The 25,727-nt window shown below is 43.5% G+C and overlaps 1 protein-coding gene across 1 annotated transcript in view; it reads right to left on the bottom strand.

The window, feature by feature from the left end:
• The window catches only part of wfs1b (Wolfram syndrome 1b (wolframin)), a 44,460-nt gene that overhangs the window by 13,805 nt on the left and 4,928 nt on the right, over positions 1–25,727 (bottom strand). The window contains exon 2 of the mRNA XM_078538457.1: positions 14,040–14,125. Coding sequence (XP_078394583.1) covers positions 14,040–14,125 — 86 coding nt within the window. The remainder of the gene's footprint in view (positions 1–14,039; positions 14,126–25,727) is intronic.

Genomic DNA, 25,727 nt, shown 5'->3' with positions numbered 1-25,727 from the left:
GGGAATGAGGGACATCTGTTACAAGGAGAGACAGGGAAGCTAAGGTTGCTCTCCTTAGAGCTGAGAAAGTTAAGGGGAGATTTAATAGATGTTCAAAATCATGAAGGGTTTTGAGAGTTTTGCCTTATTTACTCTGGTTACTGATATTTATGTTAGTGGAAACAGAGTACAAAGATTTGAGGTACTTAGCAAAAGAAACAGGTGAAATGAGGGAACATTTAAAAAAAAATGCAGCAAGTTGATACGATCTGCAATGCATTGTCTGAAAGAGCGGTGGAAGCAGATTCAATCATAACTTTCAAAAAGAAAGGAAACTGGATCAATACTTGAAGGGGAAAAATTTGAAAAGACATGAGGAAAGGGCAGGGGAATGGGACTAATTAGATAGCTCTTCCAAAGAGTGGTTGATTATGGACTGAACTGGCTCTTTCTATGCTGTATGATTCTATGAATTCTACAATACAGATACATTTTTGGAGCAAAGAGAATTGAGAACACTGGCTTTACTTCCCACTAATGCTTTGTGCATGTCAGAGTTTGGTAGCGGTAGCCCAGGTACCCTAGTTCAATTGTGTGATGCAATCTATTTTCTACTGATTAACAACTGACAGGAGAGTCAAAATACTTCAAACATTAGAAACTGATCATCAGTAGAATGGGGTAGCCTAGTTGTGAAAGGACATCCAGTTTAAACTGATGCACTGCACATCAAAATCAATCCTAGGTTATCTGTTGGAGACTGCTTCAGCTAAGGTGATAGAGCACACTTCATTTAAAGCAGATGTGATGTGTCCAAACAAATTAGGTAAGCTGGAAGAGCTTTGCCTGCCCCTAGCTAAAACATGCCCACTTATTTTAACAGAGGATGCTGACATATTTTAAACAGAGAATGATGACATAAAATGATGCAGGATAAGTGCTGCATTACATATACTTTGTGTGTATACATTATGTAATTAATTTGGATGCACAGCAACACTGTCAAACAAACATGGTCAATACTGAAAATCATTACAAAATCTAGAGAAGGGCCTTGACTGCATTTTGAAGTGAAAGGCTGATATTCCTCATAACATAGCAAGTCCATCAGTAAACTGACATCAAGCATAACAACATCACTTCCCTTTCATGTAAAATACTATTATTTCTGAAATTCTGGCAAAATCAACGGCACATTTTTAGGCCTGTTATGCCAATGGAAACAAAGCCCATTAGGGTGAGGGAGGATTTCAACTTTGGCGGGAAAATTTTTTCTTACAACTCATTCCCTGGAGCATTTATTCTGAACAATAATATTCCTCTAATGCATCTTACAACACAAAGATCTACACAGGAACATAGGAAGAAACATACCAATAGGAGTAGGCCATGCCTCCCTCAAAAATAAAGAACATAAGAAATAGGGGCAGGAGTAGACCATATAGCCCCTTGAGCCTACTCCACCATTTAATACGATCATGGCTGACCTCCGGCCTCAACGCCACTTTCCCACCTCCCCCCCCCCCCCCCCACCCCCCCCAAAAGTATGTTTCGCCACCATTCAATTAGATCAAGGTTAATCTGTATGTCAACTCCATCTACCTGCCTTGGTTCCATAAACCTCTATATCCTTGCCAAACGAAAATCCATCATTCTCAGTTCTAATAAATTTTCCATTGACCTAGTCTCGACAGCTCTTCAACAAAGAGTTCCAGATTTCTACTAAGCTTTATGTAAGTTCTGATATCACTGTTCCTGACATCAGTCCTGAACAGCCTAGCTCTACTTTTAAGGTTAAGCCCCTTTGTTCCAGACTCCTCCACCAGAGAAAGACACTTCTCTCTCTCTCTACCTAATCAACTCCTTTGATCAGTTTAAACATTTTAATTAGCCCTTAATCTTCTATAGTCAAGGGAATGAAAGTGCAGTCCATGCAGTCTAACTCAAAATTTAACTCTTTTAGCTCTGGTACCATTCAGGTGAATCTGTGCCGCACCAAGGCCAATGCATCCTTCCTGAGGTTCTGTGCCCAGAACTGAAGACCGGGTCAACAAGAGCTCCATACAGCTGTACCGTAACTTCCAATCCTTTGTTTTCTAGCTCTCTTGAGTTAAAGGCCAATATTCCATCAACCTCTTTAAATTATATCTTTTTACCTGTCCACTAGCTTATAGTGATTTCTGTACCCGGACCCCTAAATCTCTCGGTTTCTCTACAGTTCCCATTTTCTTGCCATTTAGAAAATACTCACATCTATCTAACTTAGGTCCAAAATGGATGACCTCACACTATACCAAACTCTATACGACAGAGTTTTGCACACTCATTTAATCTATCAATCTCCCTTTGCAACCCTCTGTTCCCATCTACACTATTACGTCACCTAATTAAGTGCCATCAGCAAATTTACATATACGGCTCTCTAATCCTTTATCCCTACATAGGGAGAAATCTTCACTAAGTCAAATATCCAACACAGTAAGGCAATCTAGAAATGTCTTGCTAAGCAAACCTGTGTGTAATGCGACACTGTACTGCAGTAGAGATCTGCTTCCTGCCAGGCTAGGCCCTCTGAAGAGTTTTACAGCTGCTTGCTGTGTAATAGGAGGCAATGTGTATCATAGCAAAATAAAGACACAAAATGGAATAGCCATTCACAATCACAGCACAGCAAATGAGGGCTCAAAACACATTTATCTACTTTTAGGAGAAAAAATGCGGTCATTCCCCCACATCACAAAAATAAGCATCCTTGAAGAATTTTCCTGAAATAAATCTTAAATTTGTGAATCATTTTTAAATAACTGATAAAGGGTTTTAGTCAAGGCAGCTCTCAATTTAGACAAAACCATCATTTTAATTTACTGTGCAACAGCACAATAATACACCAAAATTTGAATCTTCCTGTTTATCATACCTATTTCCTTTTGCATCTATTTTAATCACTAATACTGATGCCTTCTATTCCATCCTCTCACCAGCGACACCCAATTCCGAGCACCATTTTCTATGACAGCCCATTGCACTTTATAGGCAGGTTGTGTGTTAATTTGTTTAATTTTATGAAAGGCTGTTGACCTCACTGCTATATCTCCAACAGCCTGCTAGTCTCTGTATGCTCTCATCTCTGTAGCTGTCCTCTGTCACCCTTCCTCTGCTCCCATCCAGTGCCACGCCGTGTTCCACATCATCTCCCAGTCTTTCACCTGCACTCTTCGGTCTCTTTGTCTACCTTTTCTTGAAGCTTCTACCTCTCCTGCTCTTTTCAGACCATCTTAGAATTAATTCTTGGCCCTATTCCTTTTTGCTGCACTGGTTCCTGCCTACCTCAAGTGTTCTGACTTCAGTCCTGGCCAGTACCTCTTGTATCATTCTCAATTTATTCTTGTATACCTACCTATTTTTCCTCGCCGTGCTTTTCAGGCCTACACAGAACAAGCCCATAAAGCTGCGTGGGATGGAAGTATAAGTGATGTGCAGGAAACCAAGGGGCACACAGGAAAACATGCTGAGCTAAAGGAGGACTCAGGACGTGGTACTAAGGGAAATCAGAATACTTGGGAGGCAATAAAGAAAGCAGGTGCTCAGGCCAACTGAGGCAGTCAAGGTATGAACTGCAGTGCAGAGGTGAAAGGAATTTGAAGTGCAATGAATGCTTTACAAAGACAATTTCAAAGAAAATCAGACAGTGTTGCAGAATATAAGAATTGGGGGGGGGTGGAGGGGAGAATGGTAAGAGCAAGGGATGAGAAATGATGGGTTGGGAGTTGGAATGGATGAAGGCTTGCAGCCCAAGAGGAGGATCTCACAAGGGAGTTGAGCTGAAAGATATAGGCTGTGATGGGACAATGTGAAGTGGAAAAAGAAATTGTATACACAAAAAGTGATGAAATGGTGGAGGTGACGACAGCAAGAGAATGCCGAAGAAATGGAAGTAGGGAGTAAGATCAGGGCAAGCATAGTGAAATCAAGGGGATAATATAGCAGCTCAAAGAAACAGTTGTGGGTAGGGACAGTGCACAGAAGCATAAAATATAAACGAGGAGATGCAGTGTGGGTTAATAAGAAGACGTGGTATGGGGAGACAGGAAGGTCCTACGTGCAGATAGCTAAAGACACAAGCTAGGTAACTGTGAGAGCAAACATAGTTATAGCTCCACCCATTCATATTATTTTCCCATTCATCCTACCTGCATTCCCGCTTGATATCCACTTATACTCTGGCAGGGATTTTCCGGCCCCATCGTGGGAGAGACCCACCGCAGGTGAGGCGGCGCCCCAGCCAGAAGTCCATTGACTTCCGGTGGGACCGGAAGATCCTGGCAGTGGGTGGGTGCGGGATTTTCCGCACCCTGTCTCGGACTCAAATGTACCCAACACCAGAAAATTCATCCCATTACACCTGCCTCTCCTTTCCCCACAACAGCACAATGAGAGGCAACATGCACTGGGTGAAAGATGAGTACCAGTCAGGATGGGGTTATGGGCAGAATGGGGTGTTGGGTGGGACTTGACAGCATTGATGATGTGGGGAATGGGGCAAGAGACTCAAATTGGTTTGTGTCAGTAATGGGGAAGAATCAATGAAATTAAGTGAGCGATCTATGAGGGAACGGGATGCAGGAGCACAGATTTGGGGAGGAGATGCAAGGGAAAATGGAACCTGGTAGTGCAAAGGATAGACACAGGTCCTGTTCATGACAGTGGTATACAAATATGTAGGCATGTAGAACATTGATTATCACAAATAAAAATGCAAATCCATGAGCCGAATAATTTGCATCAATTTCAAGTTGCTGATACTAACAAATGTTTGATGTTCTGCTATTGGATTTATTCATCAGTGTGAAGAATAACTTTTTTGAAATCACTAGACCTACACAATTCATCTTGGGTGCACCGCAAAACAGAAAAACAAATGCACAATATCTATGGAGACCAAAAATATACAACAAAGGATATATCGGCCTTGGAAGGAAGGATGCAACAAAGGTTTACCAGATTGATTCCTTAGTTGAAACAGCTGCCCTATGAGGAGACTGTATAGCATGGGCCGATATTCTCTGGAGTTTAGAAGAAAGAGGCACTTAGAGTATTTAGAAGGCTTGACAGGGTTGATGCTGAGAGGTTGTCTCCCCTATGAGGAGAGCCTTGAAATAGGGATTATGGTCTTAGGATAACAGGTCAGCCATTTAGGACTGAGCTGAGGAAACATTTCTTCATTCAGAGAGGGTTGTGAATCTTAGGAATTTCCTAACGCAGAGGGCTGCAAATGTTCAATTGTTGGGTATATTCACTTAAAGCCACCTCACCCTTTCTGTGCAATCTCCTCCAGCCCAACAACACAGGTCTCCACTCCTCCAATTCTCACCTCTTGCGAGTCCTCAATTTTCATCACACCACCATTGGCTGCTGTGCCTTTAGCTTCCAAGCCCTCAACACTAATCCTCTTTGCATCTCTTTCCTCCTTGAAGATACTCCTTAAAACCTACTGCATTGCACATGTCCTTATATCTTCCTACATGGCTTGATGTCAAATTTTGTTTGATAATGCTTCTAGGAAATTCCATGGGCCATTTTACTGTTAATTTTGTTTTTGAGAGCAGGGAAGGCGGGTGGGTCGGGGGAGGAAATTAAAACTATTAGATATTGTAGCAATCAATAAAATAAAGTTGCCAGGGGAGACAGAATGAGCGAAATAGAGTATGAAATAGAGTACGAAAATAAAATTGTATTGATAAAATGCGATATTATATCCATGGAACATTCAAAAACACTTTGTAATCAATTAACTTCTTTTGGTGCATCTCCTGATGTTGGCAATTACAGCAGCTCATTTGTGCACACCAGGTTCATGAAAAAAGCGAATTAATTGAAAGACCAGTTAATCTGTGTTTTTGTGTTAATTAAGAGACAAGTGTTGGACAGGACTCCATGAATTCTTCCTTCTGTTCTTTACATTGTGCCATGGGATCTTTGTGTATTTAAATCACAAAAATGGCAGATAAGGCTTTCGTTTAATTCCTCAAATGAAGGTTACACCTCTGACAATGCAATACTTATTTAGTACGACACTGAGTGTTAGCCTAGCTTTTACAAAATAGGGTAATGCGTTTTAACCAAGACAGGAACAGATAGAGTACAAACAAAATAAACCTAGCCTTTAAAATAGAATCAGCTGAGTTACTTGCTCATACTGCCAGGAGTATTCAAATTATGAAACAAAAAGTGATCCGCAGTCATACGTGACCTAGTTAACTGCAAAATCATTTATCTTAATCCAACTACACCAGACAATTAAAGTAGGCTGCAAACAACTTAATTCAGTAATGAGTTACCAGATAAAGTACATAGTAATTTATTGAGTTAGTATTTTTGAAAATGATACTGATGATGTAAGAGTAATGTGTTACATATGTATTAATGTATATTTTGGGAATTATATAATGATATAGCACAGGACATGGCCATTTTTCCATCATGCCTGTGCCAACTTGTTGAAGAGTTATCCAATTTATTCCACTCCTCTGCTCCTTCCCCAAAACCCAGCTAATTGCCCTTTTCTAGTATTTATCCAATGTCCTTTTGAAAATTCTTATTGAATCTGCTTCCACTACGTTTTCCAGCACTGCATTCCAGGTCATAACCGAGTTGAAGAAGTATTTTTTTGCTCAGGTCACCTCTTGTTCTTTTGTGAATTACCTTAAATCTGTGCCTTCAGGTTACCGACCCGTCTGGCACTGGAAACAGTTTCCCATTTGCTCTATTGAAACCTTTCAAGATTCTGAACACCCCGATAAAATCTACCTTAATCTTCTTTGCTCCTAGGAGCACAACCACTGCTTCCCCAGTCTCTCTGCCTAACTGGTCATCACTGGTATCATTCGAGTAAATCTTCTGTGCATCTTCTCGATAGCCTTGACATTCTTCCTGATGTTTGATGCACAGGCCGGGATCTTCCACCCCCATTCGTGGCGGGCTGTTCAGTGGTGAGATCAGAGAATCTCGCAAGAAGGCCCTAGTCGTGTTTCCTGATGCCGTAAGTGCTGGACACGATTGCTCCCCGCCCCGCTTACATGGCAGGCTGCGTTTCCTGTTGTCGAACGCCAGGAACTTAATTGTAATTAATGCATCTAATTATTGTGGCCACACGCCTGAATCATCGTCCCACGTCAAATTTAGATCCCATGTCAGCGTGATTTACAACTGCCTTTAAAACACGTGAACCTGGTGATCTCAACTTTATGGGGAACTCGGAAGTGAGTGGACACAACTTTGTGCAGTGCTTGCAATGATGCCAGTGGCTGCATGGATTCGAAGGCACAGGCAAGTCTCCACAGTGGCTTTTTCGTGGTTGGCTTGTGGTGCAAGGGCGACAGTGCAAAGAGGGAACGGGGAGAAGGCAACCTCGGAACAAGGGCGACAGTGCTGCAGCGAGGTGGGGGCATGGCAGCACTGACTGAAGTTTGAACACAAACATGCGGTGGAGGGGCGGGAGGAGGGAAGAAAATGATTGGGCTAAAGGCAAAACATGTCAAAGGTGAGCATTCCACCACAGCTGAGAACGTTTAGCTTCAGCTCACTTGAGCAGCACTAATTGCTCACAGTGTCAATGACTGCTCCTCTAGAGTTAACCCCTCGTGTGCATACTTCAAACTAGAACAAGTGCTATGGTGCAGCAGAACAACTGCGCAACTGGGCAAGCCTGAGGTTCCTGTTGGGAAAGGTGGCCATCGAACTCTGACCGGTGAGCTCCTAGTCCCTTGCATTATGTTTCAGTTCACATTGAAAAGTCACCCTCATGGTACAAGCAAACCACAAAGACTTGGAGTCCAGGTTAGGAAAATGCCTGCGCCTGAGGTGAAAGTTCAGGATGCAGTCGAGTGGCTGAAGTTGCTGCCACTCAGTCATGTGGTGTGGGGCAGTGCTGGGTAGGGGCATGCTGAACCATCATGCGCACTAAACACTGGGCATCCATGTGGTGGCCTGGACTCTCTGACATGCGTTAAGGGGCCTTGAGAGACAGCCACAGGCAATGACTTGACCAAAAGTGGTCCTTAGGAAACAATTGCTAACTCTTGCGTCTCTCTCTTTGATACTGCAGTGAGGAGACCATCAGGAAAATGGAGTCTGGTGATCTCACGGTCTGCCTGATTGCTTATAGACAGGAGAGGAATGTGATGGAGGCACCAGGCTCGCCAAAGGGAGGAGTGGAACCCTGAAGACCAAGGGGCGGCACGGCCTCCTCTGCAGGTGGAGGATGAACCCCTACAGAGCCGCTGTTCGTAGGCCCATTGCTACAGGGTCTACAGATGGCGAATGTGCTACCTGCAGATGATCGAGAACCAGTGTCACAAACGCCTGTGTATGTCACGGGAACTGGTCACACACACATGCCACCTTCTGCAGGATTTGGCACCATGGGGACTTGGAGGGCATCCACTGCCATTGGCAGTTAATGTTACCAACACGCTCAATTTCTATAGCAGTGGCTCCTTCCAGGGCTCCACTGGGGTCCTTTGCGGGATCTCGCAAGCCTCCACCCACAGATGTATCTAGGTGGTCATGGACGCCCTTTTTGCCAAGGCACACAGCTTTGCCAATTTTGACAGGGAACAGGCAAGGCAGGAAGCAAGAGCGCTGGGATTTGCTCAGATTTCCAGATTCCCACATGTGCAGGGTACCGTCGATTGCACCCACGTTGCTCTTATATCTCCCTGGCAATAAGCAGGCAAGTATGTGAACTGCAAAGGCTTCCACGACCTCAATGTTCAGTTGGTTTGCAGCCATAACAAATGGATCATGTAGGTGTGTGCAAGATACCCCGGAAGCATCCATGACTTGTACATCCTCAGCAGGTCTTAGATCCCTGACATCTTCCAGGGACCACACAGGACGCAGGGTTGACTCCTCGGGGGCAAGGGCTACCCACAAAGGACGTGGCTGATGATGCCCATGCGGCAGCCTCAGACTCCTGGTGAGTGAAGGTACAACGAGGCTCATGCTGCAAGCGGGAGTTTGGTTGAGCAAACCACTGACATCTTGAAAATGAGGTTCCAATGTCTGGACCTATCTGGAGGAGCACTGCAGTACACTCACCAGAGGGTGTCACACATCATAGTGGCTTGCTGCGCGCTACACAACCTAGCGATGCAAAGGGGGGAGGACTTGGATGATGAAGAGATGCATGAGCAGCAACTCTCCTCCGATGAGGAAGAAGTCAAAGGGGATGAGGGTGATGAGGTCCTGGAAGGTGAGGGTGCAGATGATGAGACCATTGCACTGGCCAGATGAGGCAGACGTACTTGTGAGGCCCTCATTGCCACAAGATTCCAGGAGGATGATGACGAGATGCAGTGAGGACACTCCTGAGTTCTTCACATTGCATCTGGGAATGTCTGACACTTGTCTGGCTGAGGGCAGCGCACAGTCACTCTGTGAAGAGGGTCATATCATCAAGACGCTGCTGAGAAACAGCAGCCACATGGACATTAAGACAACTTCATTCTTTGACAGGGTTGATCACCTGTTACCGTCAGCACCACACCTTCACCTGTCAGGAATGGATAGGGGGTTGAGGCAGCCCACCTCAAAGGTGCTGAGAGCACATAGTGAACATCATGGAACCCAGTGACGCTTGTGTACAAGATTCTTGCAGCAAACACAAGCCACTTGGAGGTGCACGTGTCACTAATCTGGAAAGTGATTCTGAAGCTGGAAAATCACTGTGGTCAAAAGGTTACATACACTCTGCACAGGGGAGATGCCCTGGACTGTGACAGTAGTCTTTGTTTTGTGCAGGAAACAAGGTTTCACATCTTATTGACACAAACTTTGCTCAACACAACAAGGAGACATTCTTGGGAGTGTATTTACAATGGCCAACATTTTGTACAAGTGACTAACAACCACGCGCATGTTGTGCAACTAAATCTTCTTGACTGCCCGGTGGGCACCGCGGGGACTGTGGTGTTTTATCCACCCCCTTAATCGCATTTTGATTTGATGTTTGTAAGTTTTCTTTAAATTTTGTCTTTGGTTTTGCAGTTACCCTAATTCAGGGGCTACATTTATTTTGTCCTTCATTTTTGTTATTTTAGTTTATTTGGTTGAATCCAAAAAGAGTTAAACCTTCTTGACATTTCTAACACTGCTTCTATGTGTTGGGGCTCTCCTGACATCCACGGTGGAGGTGGCCTGCTGACAGCCAAGCCCTGTTGTTTGTGATGACCTTGGCGGGTGGCTTTTGGAGTGCTGAGAGCTGGAGGGCCCCCGGCCTGCTTTCAGGGTCGTCCTGCTGTGTGGCAGTGGCACCCTCCTTGGCCTGTGGAGCTGGAGCTGCTGAGGACACAGGAAACGGGGATTCGGATGGGCTGGACACTTGGGAGTCACCAGGGAGGATGGCCCCAGGATGTGCATCTTCTGACCCTCCTCACTATGCGTGCCCAAGGGCTTGGGCTGACTCCATGAGAGGAAGGGGCAGCTGCAGTGAGCTTGAGATGCCCTGGCCCCCTCTCGCATTGACAATGATGTATGCCTGCAAGTGCGTCAGCGATGGAGTGCAGCCTGTGCAGCAGTGTAGGCCCGATGTCCTGGACCAAGGTTCCCATGGCAGCCGCCACCCTACCAGTGTTAACCTCAGTAAGTTGGCATGCTGGCACTATCACCTCAGACTGAAGGCCAACGGACTCCTCCATCGTGCCTTGTAATCTGAGGAGTGCAGCAGACATCTCTTCCTGATGCTCCCAAGCTTGCCTTTGCAGCTCCATCAACTGAGTTATTACCGAGTCCAGAGGCTCCTCATCTGACTCAACTCAGCAGATTTCTGGCCTCCAGCAGTCCTCCTAGTGCTGAAAACCTTGGAAGTCCCTGCCTCTGCCTGCTGTGGATCAGACAGTGCAATGTGCCCACCAGATTGTGATCGCGAAGCTATTCTAGAATTAGGTCCCACCAAACTGTGTCCCTGTGCTGGTGAAGGGTCTGAATGAGCGCAGAGATGGATCTTCAATTAGGTGCCATCAGATTTGTCTTCTGAGATGTCTTTGGGGCTTGAGGCGAGGACCTGGCTCGTGGACCCCTTTGGCTGCTTCCCAGGTGTACCTACGAAAGCAAGGAGAGATAATTAGTACACGGCAGGGAACTGCGGAACAAGGTAACTGACTCACAGGCATGGTTGTCCGATGGATGTTACACTGTCGGATCCTCACTTGGTTGAATGCTGCCGACCTCACTGTCAGCACAGGAATGGTCCACATTGTTGCTGACCAGCTGGATGTCTTTATTTTCAAAATCTGTGAGGACCTTGATGTTGGGCATTCCTCCACCAGTCTGTGACCTCTCCCTTTTGTTGTGCGTCAGCTTGTCCTGCATGAATACAGATGGAGAGAGTGTAAGCAGAATGCATGCCAGGTCAGATGAGAAGGATGCCTGGCATGTGAGGGTGTTGAGTGCTGCCATGAGATGAGGACACAATCCGCAGGGCAGCTGAAGGTGTGTGAGAGAGACTGAAGGGTGATGTCCCTTGAACTGGCAGTGAGTGAGATCCCTGTGGGTGTGTGATGGGTTTGAGTTGAGAGTGATGAGGAGAGTGACTTACCCTGAGGGAACAGAGCAGATCATTCATCCTCTTTCAACATTGGGTGGCTGTCCTCCTTTGCAGCACGTTGGCGCTGATCATGGCTGCCACTGTCTCCTATGCTGGATTGGTAACCTTGCTTGCTGGTCTTCACCCAGGGTGGGGGTAGAGGACTTTGCGGCAGGCCTCCACTGCGTCCAGCAGGCGCTCGAGGGAGGCGTCGCTAAATTTGAGGGCAGCATGTTTCCTCCCTTTTACAGCCTTGACTTTCCAGCAGCTTTCAATCCCTTACAGTGTGCTAACTCTGTGCAGGGGCACCCTTTAAATAAGGCCTGAGGTGACAGCAGGACGGGCGAATCTGAGACTGCCCTGCCAGTGATCCGACATAAAGCCCGTGCCTCTGAGTATTTTCAACAAAGTGCCACATGATACAGTGGAAAAAGCCGCCATTGCCGTCAGCTGGTCAAACGCCGCTTTCCCCACCCGATATATGGCTTTGCTGATTTCTGGGATGATTCCACCCTAACAATTGGCCACATTACCCTAGCTGGTATCTGACTGGTGTCTTATAAAGATTTAGCATTATTTCTTTGCTCTCTCTATGCCTCTATTTATTTAGCCAAGGAACCTTCATGTCTTTTTACAGCCTTCCCAACTTACCCTGTGACCTTCAAAGCCATGTACCTACACTCCCCCAGGTCTCTGTTCCTGCACCCACGTTGTACCATTTAGTTTATATTGATTCCCTTCATTCTTCCTTCCAAAATTAATCACTTCATACTTTTCCTTTTTAATGCTCAGTTACCAACCTGTCAATGTCCTCCTAAAGTCTATGAGTCTTCTCCTCACTGTTCACCACATTTCCATAATTTGCATCACCTGCAAATTTTGAAATTTACCTTACAACTCCAAATCCAGGTCATTTATGTATACCAAAAGGAGCAGTGGTCCCAATGCTGGCCCCTGGGGACAGCACTGCACACTTCCCTTCAGTCTGCTTTCTAACCCTTAGCCAACTTTGTATCAATGCAGCCACTGCCCCACTAACCCCATTAGCTTCAATTTTGTTAACAAGTCTATTATGTGGTATTATAAATACCTCCACTCAAAAGGATAAAATCCATACAAGGGTAGATCTCCTTCCACATTCAGTCGTCCCTAACTAAGCTTATAATGAATTTAGATCCTGCACCAGTCATTGAAAGTTTACACTGAATTTTCATTGAAGAATTTCTCAGGGTTGCGACGAATACTTTATACCTCAATATGGCCTTGCTTTCCTGCAATTTTGGCAAAACCAGTTGGATATTTAAAGCCAATACAGTAAGTCGTCACTTTACCAATGGCAACCTAAATGACAGTCATTGCCTGTACCAAAGGACCAACTGAAACGCTCCTGTTCATGTCAGAATGTGCAGACCCCAGCAGACACCCTTCAAATAAGAATAAGGCAGGCGGCTGGAAGGTCTCCGTACTCTAAAATCTCCTTTGAAGACCTTAAGACAGTTTTGTGCTGCCATCATCTTGACACTGGTTGCTCGGTTCAGACCTTGATCACTCTCAAGTGTATCCTCAATTCAAAAAGAATGGAATTTCCCCCAATATTGCTCTTCAGTTTGATCCTTGGGTCATTTGCAAATTACCCCACCCTGAATCAATCATGGAACCCAGTGACGCTTGTGTACAATATTCTTGCAGCAAACACAAGCCACTTGGAGGTGCACGTGTCACTAATCTGGAAAGTGATTCTGAAGCTGGAAAATCACTGTGGTCAAAAGGTTACACTCTGCACAGGGGAGATGCCCTGGACTGTGACAGTAGTCTTTGTTTTGTGCAGGAAACAAGGTTTCACATCTTATTGACACAAACTTTGCGTGTAATCTAGTTAGTAAAACATTGTGGCCCAGTGCTGAGTAATAAATGAATTACACTAACCGTTGTACAGTTGGAAAAACAAATGTCATATCCTTAACATTATCTCTCGTGGGAAAGCAATAAAGATAGAAGTCAGAGACGTGTAAAGCTAAGACAACTAAAGAACGGGAGAAAACATTACAGCTCTGGAGCTGACCCAACATGAAATTTAAAGCAGAATTTACTGGAGGGCAATGCTCTTCAAAAAAGAGTAGGCATTAATAAAACCGACATTCAGGAAAGTTTAAAAAAAACTCAGTTGTTCGAGGGAAACAGACAAAAAACAGCTGCCAAGAATTTTGGAGGGAGGAGTGGGTGGAGGGGTTGTAGTGGGCAGAAAAGAGAAAACAAAAATTGATGTACAAATTGTGAACATCCACAGTGTGATAAGTGGGAAAAGTCACATGGGTTAAAGCTTCCACGTATGATCCTTTGATTCTTTTCCTTCCGATTTCATGATGTTATGTAAAATATAGGGTGCATAAGTACATGGGGAAGAATGAGTTTCTTTCGTCATATGTTAATACATTTGGACTATTGAAGAATTTTCACAGCAAAGATCTAATTCTACCTCAGTCTGCGCCTTTGCATCACCATCTCTGGCTTTTTTTTCTTGTTCCTCTATCGACATTTCTTGTTCCTCATTCGACACTTTTACTGAAAATTAAAACATACCACAGGAAACTATTAACATTAAGTTTAGCATGATACGAATATTACTCAATTAAGTTTGGCTGATGAATTTCAACAAAAATAGTTTAAAAAACACTCACAGAACATAAGCACACCACACTGCAAAGCATCATATTAATTATACAATCAACTGAACAGTTAGGAAAACAAATTACACACCTAAGAAATAAATTTTAAATAACATGGCATGCTATTTCATTTATTTTACTATTCTACCCCCCCCTCCTAAAATCTATAGATGAAGATGCAATCTTGAGTTACACCCTCTGAAAACACTTCACTATCGCAATCAGATGGCTTTGATCTATGTGCAAGTTTCTACTGTTTTATTACCCAGTATGTAAAATTCCCAACAAGAGAGGGAGCATGGCTGAGTTTAGTCATGGAAAATGAACCATATATGAGAAGTAAGCAAAGGGGAACATATAGGAAACAGCGGTCAAAACATAGTGTGGAATCGTTCCAGATTTGCACTAAGTGTGGTAGTGAATGGGAAAAAGGACGTTTTACCCGCTGGCCGCAATGGTGGCTTTTCATGCACCATATCGTCCCAATCTCGCCTCATTAATTATGCATTCCCAACAAACATGCAGTTTCAATGGCGGGTGGGCTCTTATTCGCCCGCCACGTCATCACCTTGCTGATTCATCATGCCGGCCGCCATATTTGAAGTGCAGCTGTGTGCACACCTCTCAGTGCTTCAAGACCAGGACTGCTGCACAGAAGACATGGCCCTGAAAGGTAAGAAGACTGCAGACCACCCCGCTCCCCCCTCCCCCTGCCCCCTGATTTAATGGCGCATCCCTTGACGCAGTGGAGGCCCGCCGTAATGTCCTCTACCCCCATGCTGGGCAAAGACTGGCAAGCAAGGTCACCAATGCAGCATAGGAGGCGGTGGCAGCGGTGATCGGCGCCAATGCCCTGCAAAAGAGGACAGCCATCCAGTGTCGCAACAGGATGGCTCATCCGTTCTGCAATGGTAAGTTACTCTTCTCATCACTCTCAACTCTCTCACTCACAAACCCATCACACATCCACAGGGCTTTCACATCTCAAGGGACAACACCACTAACTCACACACACACCCTACATCTTCCTCAGGCTCATATTCTCTCGCGCTCGCATCCTCATCCTGTCCATGTCTCTGCTCACTACACATTCCATGCAGTGCCATGTGGCAACAGTGAGGTCAGCGGCGAGCACCCTCATGAGGATCCTGCACCACATCATCTCCCTCTCGACGCAAATGTGAGTGCTCTCTCTCCTGGTTTTTGACTCTGCCAACATGCACTAATTACCTCTACTTTGGTTCACAGGGAGCACTGCCAAGTGACCAACACCCTCAGGTAACCAGTTCCTCAGCTCCATCCACGTTCTCACCTCTAGCCAAGAGGACTTCACCTCCATTGAAGAGCTGGAAATAAGCAGTCTGAAAGACCCACCAGCGCAGAGACACACACCTCAGTGGGACCTAGATCTAGAGCAGACTTGGGTTCACAATCTGGTGGTCACCACAGACACGCGTCCGCCGCAGGAAGAGGCTGGTTCAGCCGAGTTCCCTGGCACTTGGAGGACTACTGGGGAAGAGGCATCAGTGAGGTCCGAGTCAGACGGCAAGCCTCTGGATTCGACCTTCCAAATCATCTTGGAGAGTCAGCAGAAGGCGGGGAAACAAAACACAGAGCTGTTGGAAGCCCTCAATAGAGTGACACGCGAGTCGAAGGAGTGCATCTGCCTGCTCTCTGATGAAGTGGTGCCCAAATGTGCGCATATTGAGGTCTCCATGGGAAGGATGGCGGACGCCATGGAGACCCTGGTCCAGCAGACCTCAGATGCAGACCTGCACTCCATCGCGGTTGCATGGGTGAGTTCCTGCAGTGGCAATGTGAGAGAGAAACGGGGCACCTCGATGTCCCCACAGGTGCTCCTTCATGTCAAGGAGTCAGGCCGTGGCCCTCGGGCACCCGAAGAGAGGAGGAGTGGCAGCTGTATATCTCTGGGTCATTCACTCAGGGATCTGAGAGGCTGTCCTCTCTCTCCAAGTCCCCATTGCCTGTGACCCCCTCAACCTCATCCTCTGTCACTGCTGAGGGAGCAGCTGGCCCACAGGTGGTCAGCCAAAGCAAGCTGGTGGACATGACATTAGAAGAAGAGATCAGAAAAGATAAAGACATTTGAGATAGTGTTAGGAAATAGAGATAGTTTAAGTAAGTTATATTGGTATTTATAGATGTTAAGGAATGAGTTTTAGCTTTAAAGTTTAAGTTTGATTTGTATATCTGTGTTAAGAAAAGAGAAATTGAGTTGTAGTTTCACTTTTAAAAGGTACCTGCACTTGTAATGAGGTTTTTTACTACTATTGCAGATAAGGTAAACAAACAAGGGTGGAAGAATTGGGCTGTTGCCTAGCAATAGGGGTCCAGAGAGGCAGGTCCCTCCCACAGGCACACACAGAAAAGATATAAACAGCAGTTTGTTTTGGAAGTTGTTGGAGTTCAGCTGGTTTTGAAGATAGTTGCCAGAGAAGCAGCTTAGAAGAGGCAGGTAGCCAGCTCCAAGCTAAAGTTGATTGAAAGTAGCTGCAAGAGAAAGACTGGAGCAAAAGGGACATTAGCAAGTCCCAAGTTAAAGAAAAACCCCAAAAATCCAGGGGGGTGGAACAGGGGAAAGTCCCAAGCAGACCTTCTAGTCAAAGGAAGGATGGGAACCTGGAAAAGGTCCTGTTAATGAAGTTAAGAGTGAGGGGCAGAGAGAAAGGCTCCAAGCTTCAGATTTAAAGAGACAAAAGCTGCAGAAAGCAGATTTAATGTGAGAATAGCTTGCAAGAGGCAGAAGGTCCAAAGAGAGGGCTTAAGGTCTGTAGCTCTTTGCTCTGGGCATTGAAGCAGTGGTACCGTTGATGGCTGAGTTGGTGAGAGTGTGTGCATGGAAGACAATTTGACTGCATGTGACGACCCAGGGAAGAGGAACATCGAAAGGAGAGTTTGAAACCCTGGAGAGGAACCCTTGTGGAAGGCGTCTGAGAGAAGGCATCATTTTGGGAGAAGATTCCAAGGTGGCTCTTGGAGAGTGGAGATTGAAAGCCCTCATGTGAAAGATGGAGCTCAGTGAGACTGATTGGTTCACGGTGTGCCAAGCGTCTGAGGAGAGATGCATAGCATCTGGTTGAGGTGACATCTGTTATTTGGTTTAAGAGTGTGGTGTGTCTGACCACAGGTCACCATAGGTGTACATAGACTGTGTACTTACTGTGAACATTAAAGTATAAGGTAGCTTGTGTAACTTGTGTTATCCTTACAAATCTGTATAGGTATAGTGTGGGTGAAGGATTATTGTAATATAGTTTATCTTGTTTAATAAAAGTTTTATGCTTTTGTTAAAAGTTCATTAGCTGACTCTGGTGATTCTGTTCAGTTGCTCCTCTCCACGTATTTAAACAAATAAGATAAAAGTTAGGATTTATCAAGCTGCGTTCCACCCTAGGATCAGGCTTGTCTGGGGGTAATCTCAGTGAGGATCATAACAATATAAAGGGGTGAGGTAAATGATAAACTAATCAAGTCCCTGGTCCATATCCGCACGTATTAAAAGTTAGGAAGAGATAGCACAGGCACAATTACATGTAATAATTTATTGAAAAAGAATAGTACCAGATGAATGGCTTCCATCTAATATGCTTCCTATATTTATAAAAGGGAGACAGAACAAATGCAGGAAACTATAGACTGACTAGCTTAATGTATGAGATATAATGGAATTCTTACTTAAAGTTGTCATAGAAAAACATCTAGAAACTGAAAACATAATAAAGAGTCAGCAGGGATTTCAAAAGCAAATCCATGCTTAACTAACTTTATTGAATTATTCGAAATTGTCACAGAAAGGGTAGATATAGGTAATGCAGTTGATTTGTATTTTCAAAAAGGCCTCCATAAGCTACTGCAAAGCAGACTCATGGCCAAGTTTAGAGTATGTAAAGTCAGGGGACAAGGAGCAGAATAGATAGCAAACTGGTCAGAAAAGAGAGTTGGGGTTAAAGGTAGTTACTCAGACAGGCAAATGGTGGGAAGTGGTTATCCACAAGGATCAATGGTGGGACCACTGCTTTTCACAATATAAATAAACAACTTGGACTTGAGAATTTGCATTTATGTTCTTGTGTACAATTTCAAACTTTGCAAATAAAAACCAAACAACGGAGGGAGGGGTTGGGGAGAAAGGGGTTGGGGGATGTACTTAATACAGAGGACGAGGAGGATTGTAACAAAATACAGGATGACATTTAAAAGCTTTCAAAACGGGTGTGCAACTGGCAAAGGAACTTCAATATAGATAAGCGTGAGGTGCATTTGGTAGGAAGAACAAGGATGCCACACACTCCTTGAAAACTAAGAGCAGGATTTTCCCCATGGCTTCGGGACCTGCTACCATGGTCAAATGGAGGTCAAAGTCTGCACTTTGCAAGGAAAAGTCACTCAGCTGTGATTTTGCTGAATTGGTGGGCTTGTCATCCAATTAAGAACAGTTGCCAGGTTCTCAAAGCTGGAGGGCCTACAGGCAGCCTTCCAGCACTGAAACTCTTTCGAGTTATCAACAGTCACAGATTGCAACTCTTTTGAGTACAATCACAGTTCTTGGTTTCCGGGAGTGGGACACGAACCCACAATCCTCTGATTCAAAGGCGAGGGTGCTATGAACTGAGCCACAGCTGCACTGAAGCAGCAGCAGGCTGCCTTTGTAGGTAAGTGACAGGGAGGGTGCTCAAAATAGATGCGCCCTTTCTCCAGCTTTTTTTAAACTTTGAATTAAAAAGATGGTGTCAGCAATTGGGCCACTATTGTGGAGGAAGGGTGCTCTGCAGATGCAATTGATGCACGTTGGTGGGGGGGGGGGGGTCTCTAGGCCTGCTTGGAACTCTGGCCCCCAGTTTACAGCCTCAAGGACAGCTCCAGGCAGCTAGACTGATCCCTGATGCCTCCGAGGTCCTGAAGACCAACAGGAAAATTTCAGTCAGCTGACATTAGGCTTTTTAATAGGTCTTTAACGAGGGCAATTGGCTACCCGCTGTTGCCTGCCACCACATCCCACCTCCAGGAAAAGACCCGTGGCTGGGATGCAGTTGGGGAACTGACACCAGCAGCCTGAAATTCTGCTCCGCCGCATCACAGCCAAAAGATTTAGCCCTAAATGCCTAAACGGGGTAGAAGAGCAAAGAGATCTAAAGGTACTGATAAACAAATCACTAAAACAAGTGACTCGGTTTATTAAGGCCATGAAAAAAAGTACCGAGGTTCATTTTTAGAAAGAGAAATTGAAAAGCAGAGATGTAGCACTTATATAAATCTTGCTACAGCCACATTTGGAGTACTGTGAACAGTTCTGGTCTCCATATTATAAATAAGGAAGCACTGCAGAAGGTGCATAAAAGATTTATCAGTAAGATACCAGGGCTGAGAGGATGTATCCCTCAGCAACGATTGAGCAGGCTGGGGCTCTATTTTCTAGAAGAGAGAAAGCTGAGGTGTACCTGATTAGAGATGTTTAACATATGAAAGGATTTGATAGGCTAGAAGATGTAGATAAGAAGAAGATGAGTCCACCTGAGATGGTGATCAGAACTAGGAGCTATAAATTTAAGATAGCCACTAATAAATTTGATAGGGAATTCAGGAGAACTTTCTTTATCCAGAGAATGGCAAGAATGTGAATTTTACTACCACAAGAACAAGTTGAGGCAACCAGCATATATTCACTTAAGGGAAAGCAAGATAAATAAAAGGGAGAAAGGAATAGTAGGATTGGGTTAGAAGGAGGGAAAGAGGAGGTTCGTATGGAGCCTGAACACTGTCATGAAGCTGGTGGGCCAAGTGACCTATTTCTATCCTGAAAATACAATGGGGACAATTTTCTCCCCGTCCGGCAGGCCGCCCACGATAGGCCAAATAAGCGCTACCCACGTGGGCGGTGGGAGGAGAGAGAGTCGGGGCCTGCATGTACGCGAAAGAGCGCAGAAATCTCCCTGAGGCAGCTCCGTGCCTCAGGGAGATAAAGTTGAATTTTAAGTTCAGAATAAAAAAAAGTTAAAAATCATTTACACATGTCCCCTCATGTGACAGCGTTTATCAAATGTTCTATAAATATTTATTAATTTAATAAACCCTTCATGAAACCGCATCCCGCCCGTGGATGTGCTTTCATGAAAAATGCGAAAGTCGCCTGGGCTCTTCACCTGCCCGCCAATCTTAAGATCGGGTGGGCAGCCCTGTCAAATTGTTTAAATGTTCTATTAATGGCCTTAACAGGCCTTTGACAGTTCGGCGGGTGCGTAGCCACCTCTGGCGAGCGCCCGCCGAATGAAAGATCAGAATGACGTGCGGTGAGGCCGGGACGCACACCCGACGTCTCAGCACGTCATTTTACGTGTCGGCGTGCGGGGCTGAACAGAAAATGCTGGCCTATATCATATAGGTTAACAGTGAGTATCGACATGCTAGTCACAGGCATTTCGCAATCTAACCCGTTCCACAATTCATGATTACAATGTATTATGTAGTTCCCCAAATTGAAAATAGCATCATATGGGTTAACTGAGAATGTCAATATACTATTCACAGGCATTTCGCAACCTAACCCATTCTGCAATTCGTATTATTAGTTCCCCAAATTGAAAAAGCATACATTTGACTTAACTTTTCTCTCACCTCTGGCTTTCAAGGTCTCTCCTCTATCTGATCATTACTATAGCTGGTGCTGTTCATAGCTATTGTTCATGTCAAACACCAAATACAGTCCCTGTATTAAAATTAAGATCGATTGTGCCTTTTCCTCGTCAAACTCTGGACCTCCTCCATCTTCCCTTATTCAAACAAGGTCAGCATTTTCTAATTACTGCTCCTCAATCTACTTCACCTATCCTACTCTTTTTTTTTAAAACTTTGGTGGTGCCCTTCATTGTGGGTTATCCATTCACCCAAGTTTCGAAATGTAATCAAATATTTCAGACAAGTCTATAGCACTTTAAACCAAAGACTCCTTCCTCTCATTTCTCTCGGCTCACAAGCAATGCTTCTGTACAAATTAAGTTAAACCCAACATTATCTAGATTGATGCATTGTGAAAAAAAGTGCAATAGATTGTGATAATTTCTATTAGTAAACTGAAGCAAAAACATTCCCTATAGCTAATTGCCTAAAACTGCCCAGAATGCCACAGTTTGCTGTTACTAAAGTGACAGACTCTTCTAGATGACAGCTGAACACATTATTTATTTTTATATCATTTAGTAATAAATGACAGTGACCACTTGATCTCATTACTTCTGTGGTATTAGCTGGTTGCATCTGGAGAGGTCATCTGTGATTGCTGAGATATATAGAAGCAGCAGCAAAGCTGGTTGAAGTTGAACTGTATTTTCTGTCTGACAGTAAAGACAGACCAAATGCCACAACTTTTAGTGTTTCAGCTTTTCTGCCATATATTTCTTCAGGGTCTTTCAAATACAAAACATTCACAAGTAAATTTATCAATATGTTGTGGTTACTAAAGGCAACATCAGTTTAATTTTAAAAATCCACTATCTTGTCTTCAGTATTTGGAATTTTAGATTAAACAAATCGTTAAAATGTCCACACTTAACATAACTATGTTTTATTGACAGTCAATTGAAGACAAATTATTCAAATTGAGCAGGCTGAGGCAAGCTTTTTTCCATTTATGTTGTTACTTGTCAACTGAGATAGTCTTTACATTGTAATGTGTATAAAGACCAATGCATTTAAAGGCTTACAAATTCAAACAGGTTGCAATATGGAGTAGAGACAACACAGCACATAGATGTACAGTGCAGAAACATTTGGCCCAACTGGTCTGTGCTGGTGTTTATGTTTCACACAAGTCTCCTCCCGCCTTACCTCATCTAACCTTACCAGTATGTCCTTCTATTTCTTTCTCCCTTATGCACGCATGTATCCTCCACTTAAATGCATCTACGCTATTTTCCTAAACTACTCCATGTGGTAGCAAGTTCCAAATTCTCACCACTCCGAGTAAAGAGATTTAACAACAGTCAGACATGGTGTCAAATTTTAGGGGAAAGGGCAATTTCAAAAAACCACCATAAGATTTTCATTTCCAAATGATTGTTCAGGCTAGGAAAACTTCTTTGCAATGAACAAGATGTGTTTTATCAACAACTTTAATTTATATAGTACCTTAAATGTAGGAAAATGCCCCAAAGCATTTTAAATAGGACATTTTGAAGAAACTGCAACAATGGATGCATGAAGCTCCAAATAAAAATAGAATTTTCCAGATAAACAATTACAAAACAAAAACAAAAAGTGCTGGAAAAACTCAGGAGGTCTGACAGCATCTATGGAGAGAAAGACAGAGTTAATGTTATGGCATCTTTTGCAATCTCTCCTTTGCCTCCACCTATCACTGGCCTTCTATCCAGCTTCACCTGTCCCACCCCCCTTAAACAGCATATATTTCACCACATTTTTACTTTTCTTTAGTTCTGAAGAATCATATGGATTTGAAACGTTAACTCTGTCTTTCTCTCCACAGATGCTGTCAGACCTGTTGAATTTTCCAGCACTTTTGTTTTTATTTCAGATTTCCAGCATCTGCAGTATTTTGCCTTTGCCCTAAACAATTACAAAATACTGCATACAGAAATTTCCAAATATTTTGTTGGAAGAATTCAGAAAGTTTGTCATCCTAGTATGATCCTACAAGAAGAAAAAGCACTTAGCATAACCTATAGGGACCAAGTCTGTACTGCATATTGCCCTGCATAACATGCATGAACTTTTGGCTTGCTCCGCATATTATGCTTGAAAATTGTTAGAATCATATCTTTCTAATCTGGATTTTTAAAAAAAATATGGAGGACATTGCAGTATTTGGACATTAGGAGGCTGCCCGAGAGTTATTTTTTAAATGGGTCATAAGATCACCTTGGAACTGTCAACAAGCAGGCCTCTTCCAAGAAATCAACCGAGCTGTATGGTACTTGAGTAGGCGTGGTTTGTTTGTTTTGAACTGCAAAGCACTTTAATTAATGAAGCTCGAAGACAAATAGGCAATCACATGGCAGAGGCAAACCTCAAGTTTGAACTTGTGGTTTTGCTTTCAGTCTTGTTGGGGAAAGGCTGAGAATAGGTGGCTACCCTGATTAGTTCACTCTCTCTCCCTCTCTGCTTTGTGAAACCGTGTGTGGTTCTCAACCTGTAGCCAGATAATCCTCACCTGAGTGCAGTTTGTCTGCATAATTTTGGACTTGCTAGCTGAGACTGGAGGAATTGGTCCAGCTATACACTCCTCTACGCTGAAACATCATTGGTGACCTGCCTGACATCTACTGGGCCCAGGGGCACGTCTTCACCCGAGGGAACTTCAGTCCGACAGCATCGAAACTCTGTGCATTTTAATTTTTCTTTCTTTCTGAGAGGTTTTTCTTCCATCCACCCGATTCTACAGAGACTAAGTGTGTGAATTTTGTTTGTGTGTGTGTGTGTTGGGAAAGTTTAAAAGCATTAGTTAGTTACACTTCCAGATTACAATCGTGAGTCAACCAGTTCTTGAAACATGTTTAAAATGAGTTTTGTTTTATAATAAATTTATCATTGAGTTTTTTCAAAGAAGCCTGGTTGGAGTCTTTTTTCTTCTTCTAGAATTATAGGTAAACAATTGGCCGTTTTGGTGAGAAAATTAAACATATAACTTAATGGTATGGCCTGCGGAGTTGATAATTCGCACACTCCTCCCATCCCAGTCATAACAATATAAATAACTTTTACAAGTTGGTACTTGAGTTAAGAAGAACCACTGCTTAACAGCAAGTTCAATAGATTAAATTCAATGCTTAACATTCAGGATTCCAGAATCTTGTATGCCAGTTTTGTATCACTGACACGTCACGAGGCAAAACCAGGCACTAAAAAAATCATTGGTATCTTGAAAAATCTTTATTATTATATATCTGCTTCCTCACTCATTCTCACTAATCTCTTCTATTATGATCAATGCTGATACAGTGCTTTCTGAATTTCCTAATGGCTGCTCAAATAAAAGTTGACAACAGGGTTTCCAGCCCTGCAGAGTTGTCCTAAAGTTTCCAAGGATTAAAATTATAAATCTCTGGATGCTGCTGTGAGCAATCCAGGAGAAAAGTTATGGAGGCATTAAAAATAAAATCAGACATGGGAAAGGCGGTCGTTTTGTTGAAGCCTATACAGATCCAAATGGGTAACAAAGAGGCTGCTTGCTTTCCAGTTGTTTTTGGGGGCGGGGGCAGTACATGGCAAGGATGGACATGTCAGGAGTCCAATGGTGGGGTTGCAGGGGAAGGGTGGTTGGAGACTGGAAGTCACACGAGGAAACCTTCTGGAATATCTGCAACCTGAGCTGGCAACCCTAGCTAAACATTATTGGTCACGTAAGCTAAAATAGGGATACACCTAAGATTTTAACTTCAATTTCGTATGTGGAAAGGGATATGAGGGGCAGTCAACAACTTTCTAAAAGTTGATTACCGTTAATTAGCAAGTTATTTTATTCATACATTTTTTCAAGACTTTAAGCAATGACATAATAAAGGAAGACTTTAAATTGTTTATAGAGCCAGTGTTAAACACAAAAGATGGAGGCAGAAAGTAAGTGTCAGAGCAATTTTAAACATTTCACTAGTCATGATCTATGAATAGATGAACAATCAGTTCAAACAAACTAGTAGTCAGACTAATAAAATACACAAGAGAAGGTCCTATTGTTTTTGAATAGGAGTAAGTGCTGAACTTTGAACATTTTGCATAAATTTCACAGATGACTCAACTCCCTCAACACAAATGACTCCTTCAATACCCATTTAACCTGTCAGGGAAAGGATCCTATCCTCCCTTTACATCTGCCAAAGAAAAGGTCTTAAAAAGCTATATTATTGTCTTACAGTCTTGGGCAAGTGTATAACCAGCAGAATTGAAACAGTGAAGCAGTGCTTTCAAAAGATTAGTAAATTCAATCCTTTTGGCTAAACAGGGTTTTAACAGTCCAAATTTATAACTCCACAAGAACATCAATATCAACTTCAAAGGTTTGTAGTAAAAAACAGAGCCAAAAAGCAGTATCATTCTTTTGCATTAAAAACAAAGTCTGTAAAAGGGGTTTGCAGTCAAGTGGCTTCAGCGTCACTTCATATATGGAATAGCTCAGATTTTACTGTACAAATTGGGAACATTTCATAGCCGGTGAGTCATTTGGCTGGAATTCCCACATAACCTGAACAGAAACAAATGCTGTGAAACTGTGTACTGACAAGAGTGAACTAGAATTACATTCTCCTCTCTCTCCAACCCAGAACTTTGAAGAGCTACAGAGAATTAGCAAAACAAAATCCAAATAGGCAAGACATGACAGCAGATGTATATGAAGAGGTCTCAACTGATCAGTAAAGAAAGGCTTGCATTTATGTAGTGCTTTTCACAAGCACCAGATGTCTCAAAGCACTTTACTGCCAATGAAGTACTTTTCTTCTGAAGTGTCATCACTGCTTTCATACAGGAAA

This window comes from Cetorhinus maximus, chromosome 1 (genome assembly GCF_964194155.1).
Source record: "Cetorhinus maximus chromosome 1, sCetMax3.hap1.1, whole genome shotgun sequence".
Classification (NCBI taxonomy): Eukaryota; Metazoa; Chordata; class Chondrichthyes; order Lamniformes; family Cetorhinidae; genus Cetorhinus; species Cetorhinus maximus.
The sequence above is the reverse complement of the archived record's forward strand: the minus strand, read 5'-3'. Positions and strand labels throughout refer to the sequence as shown.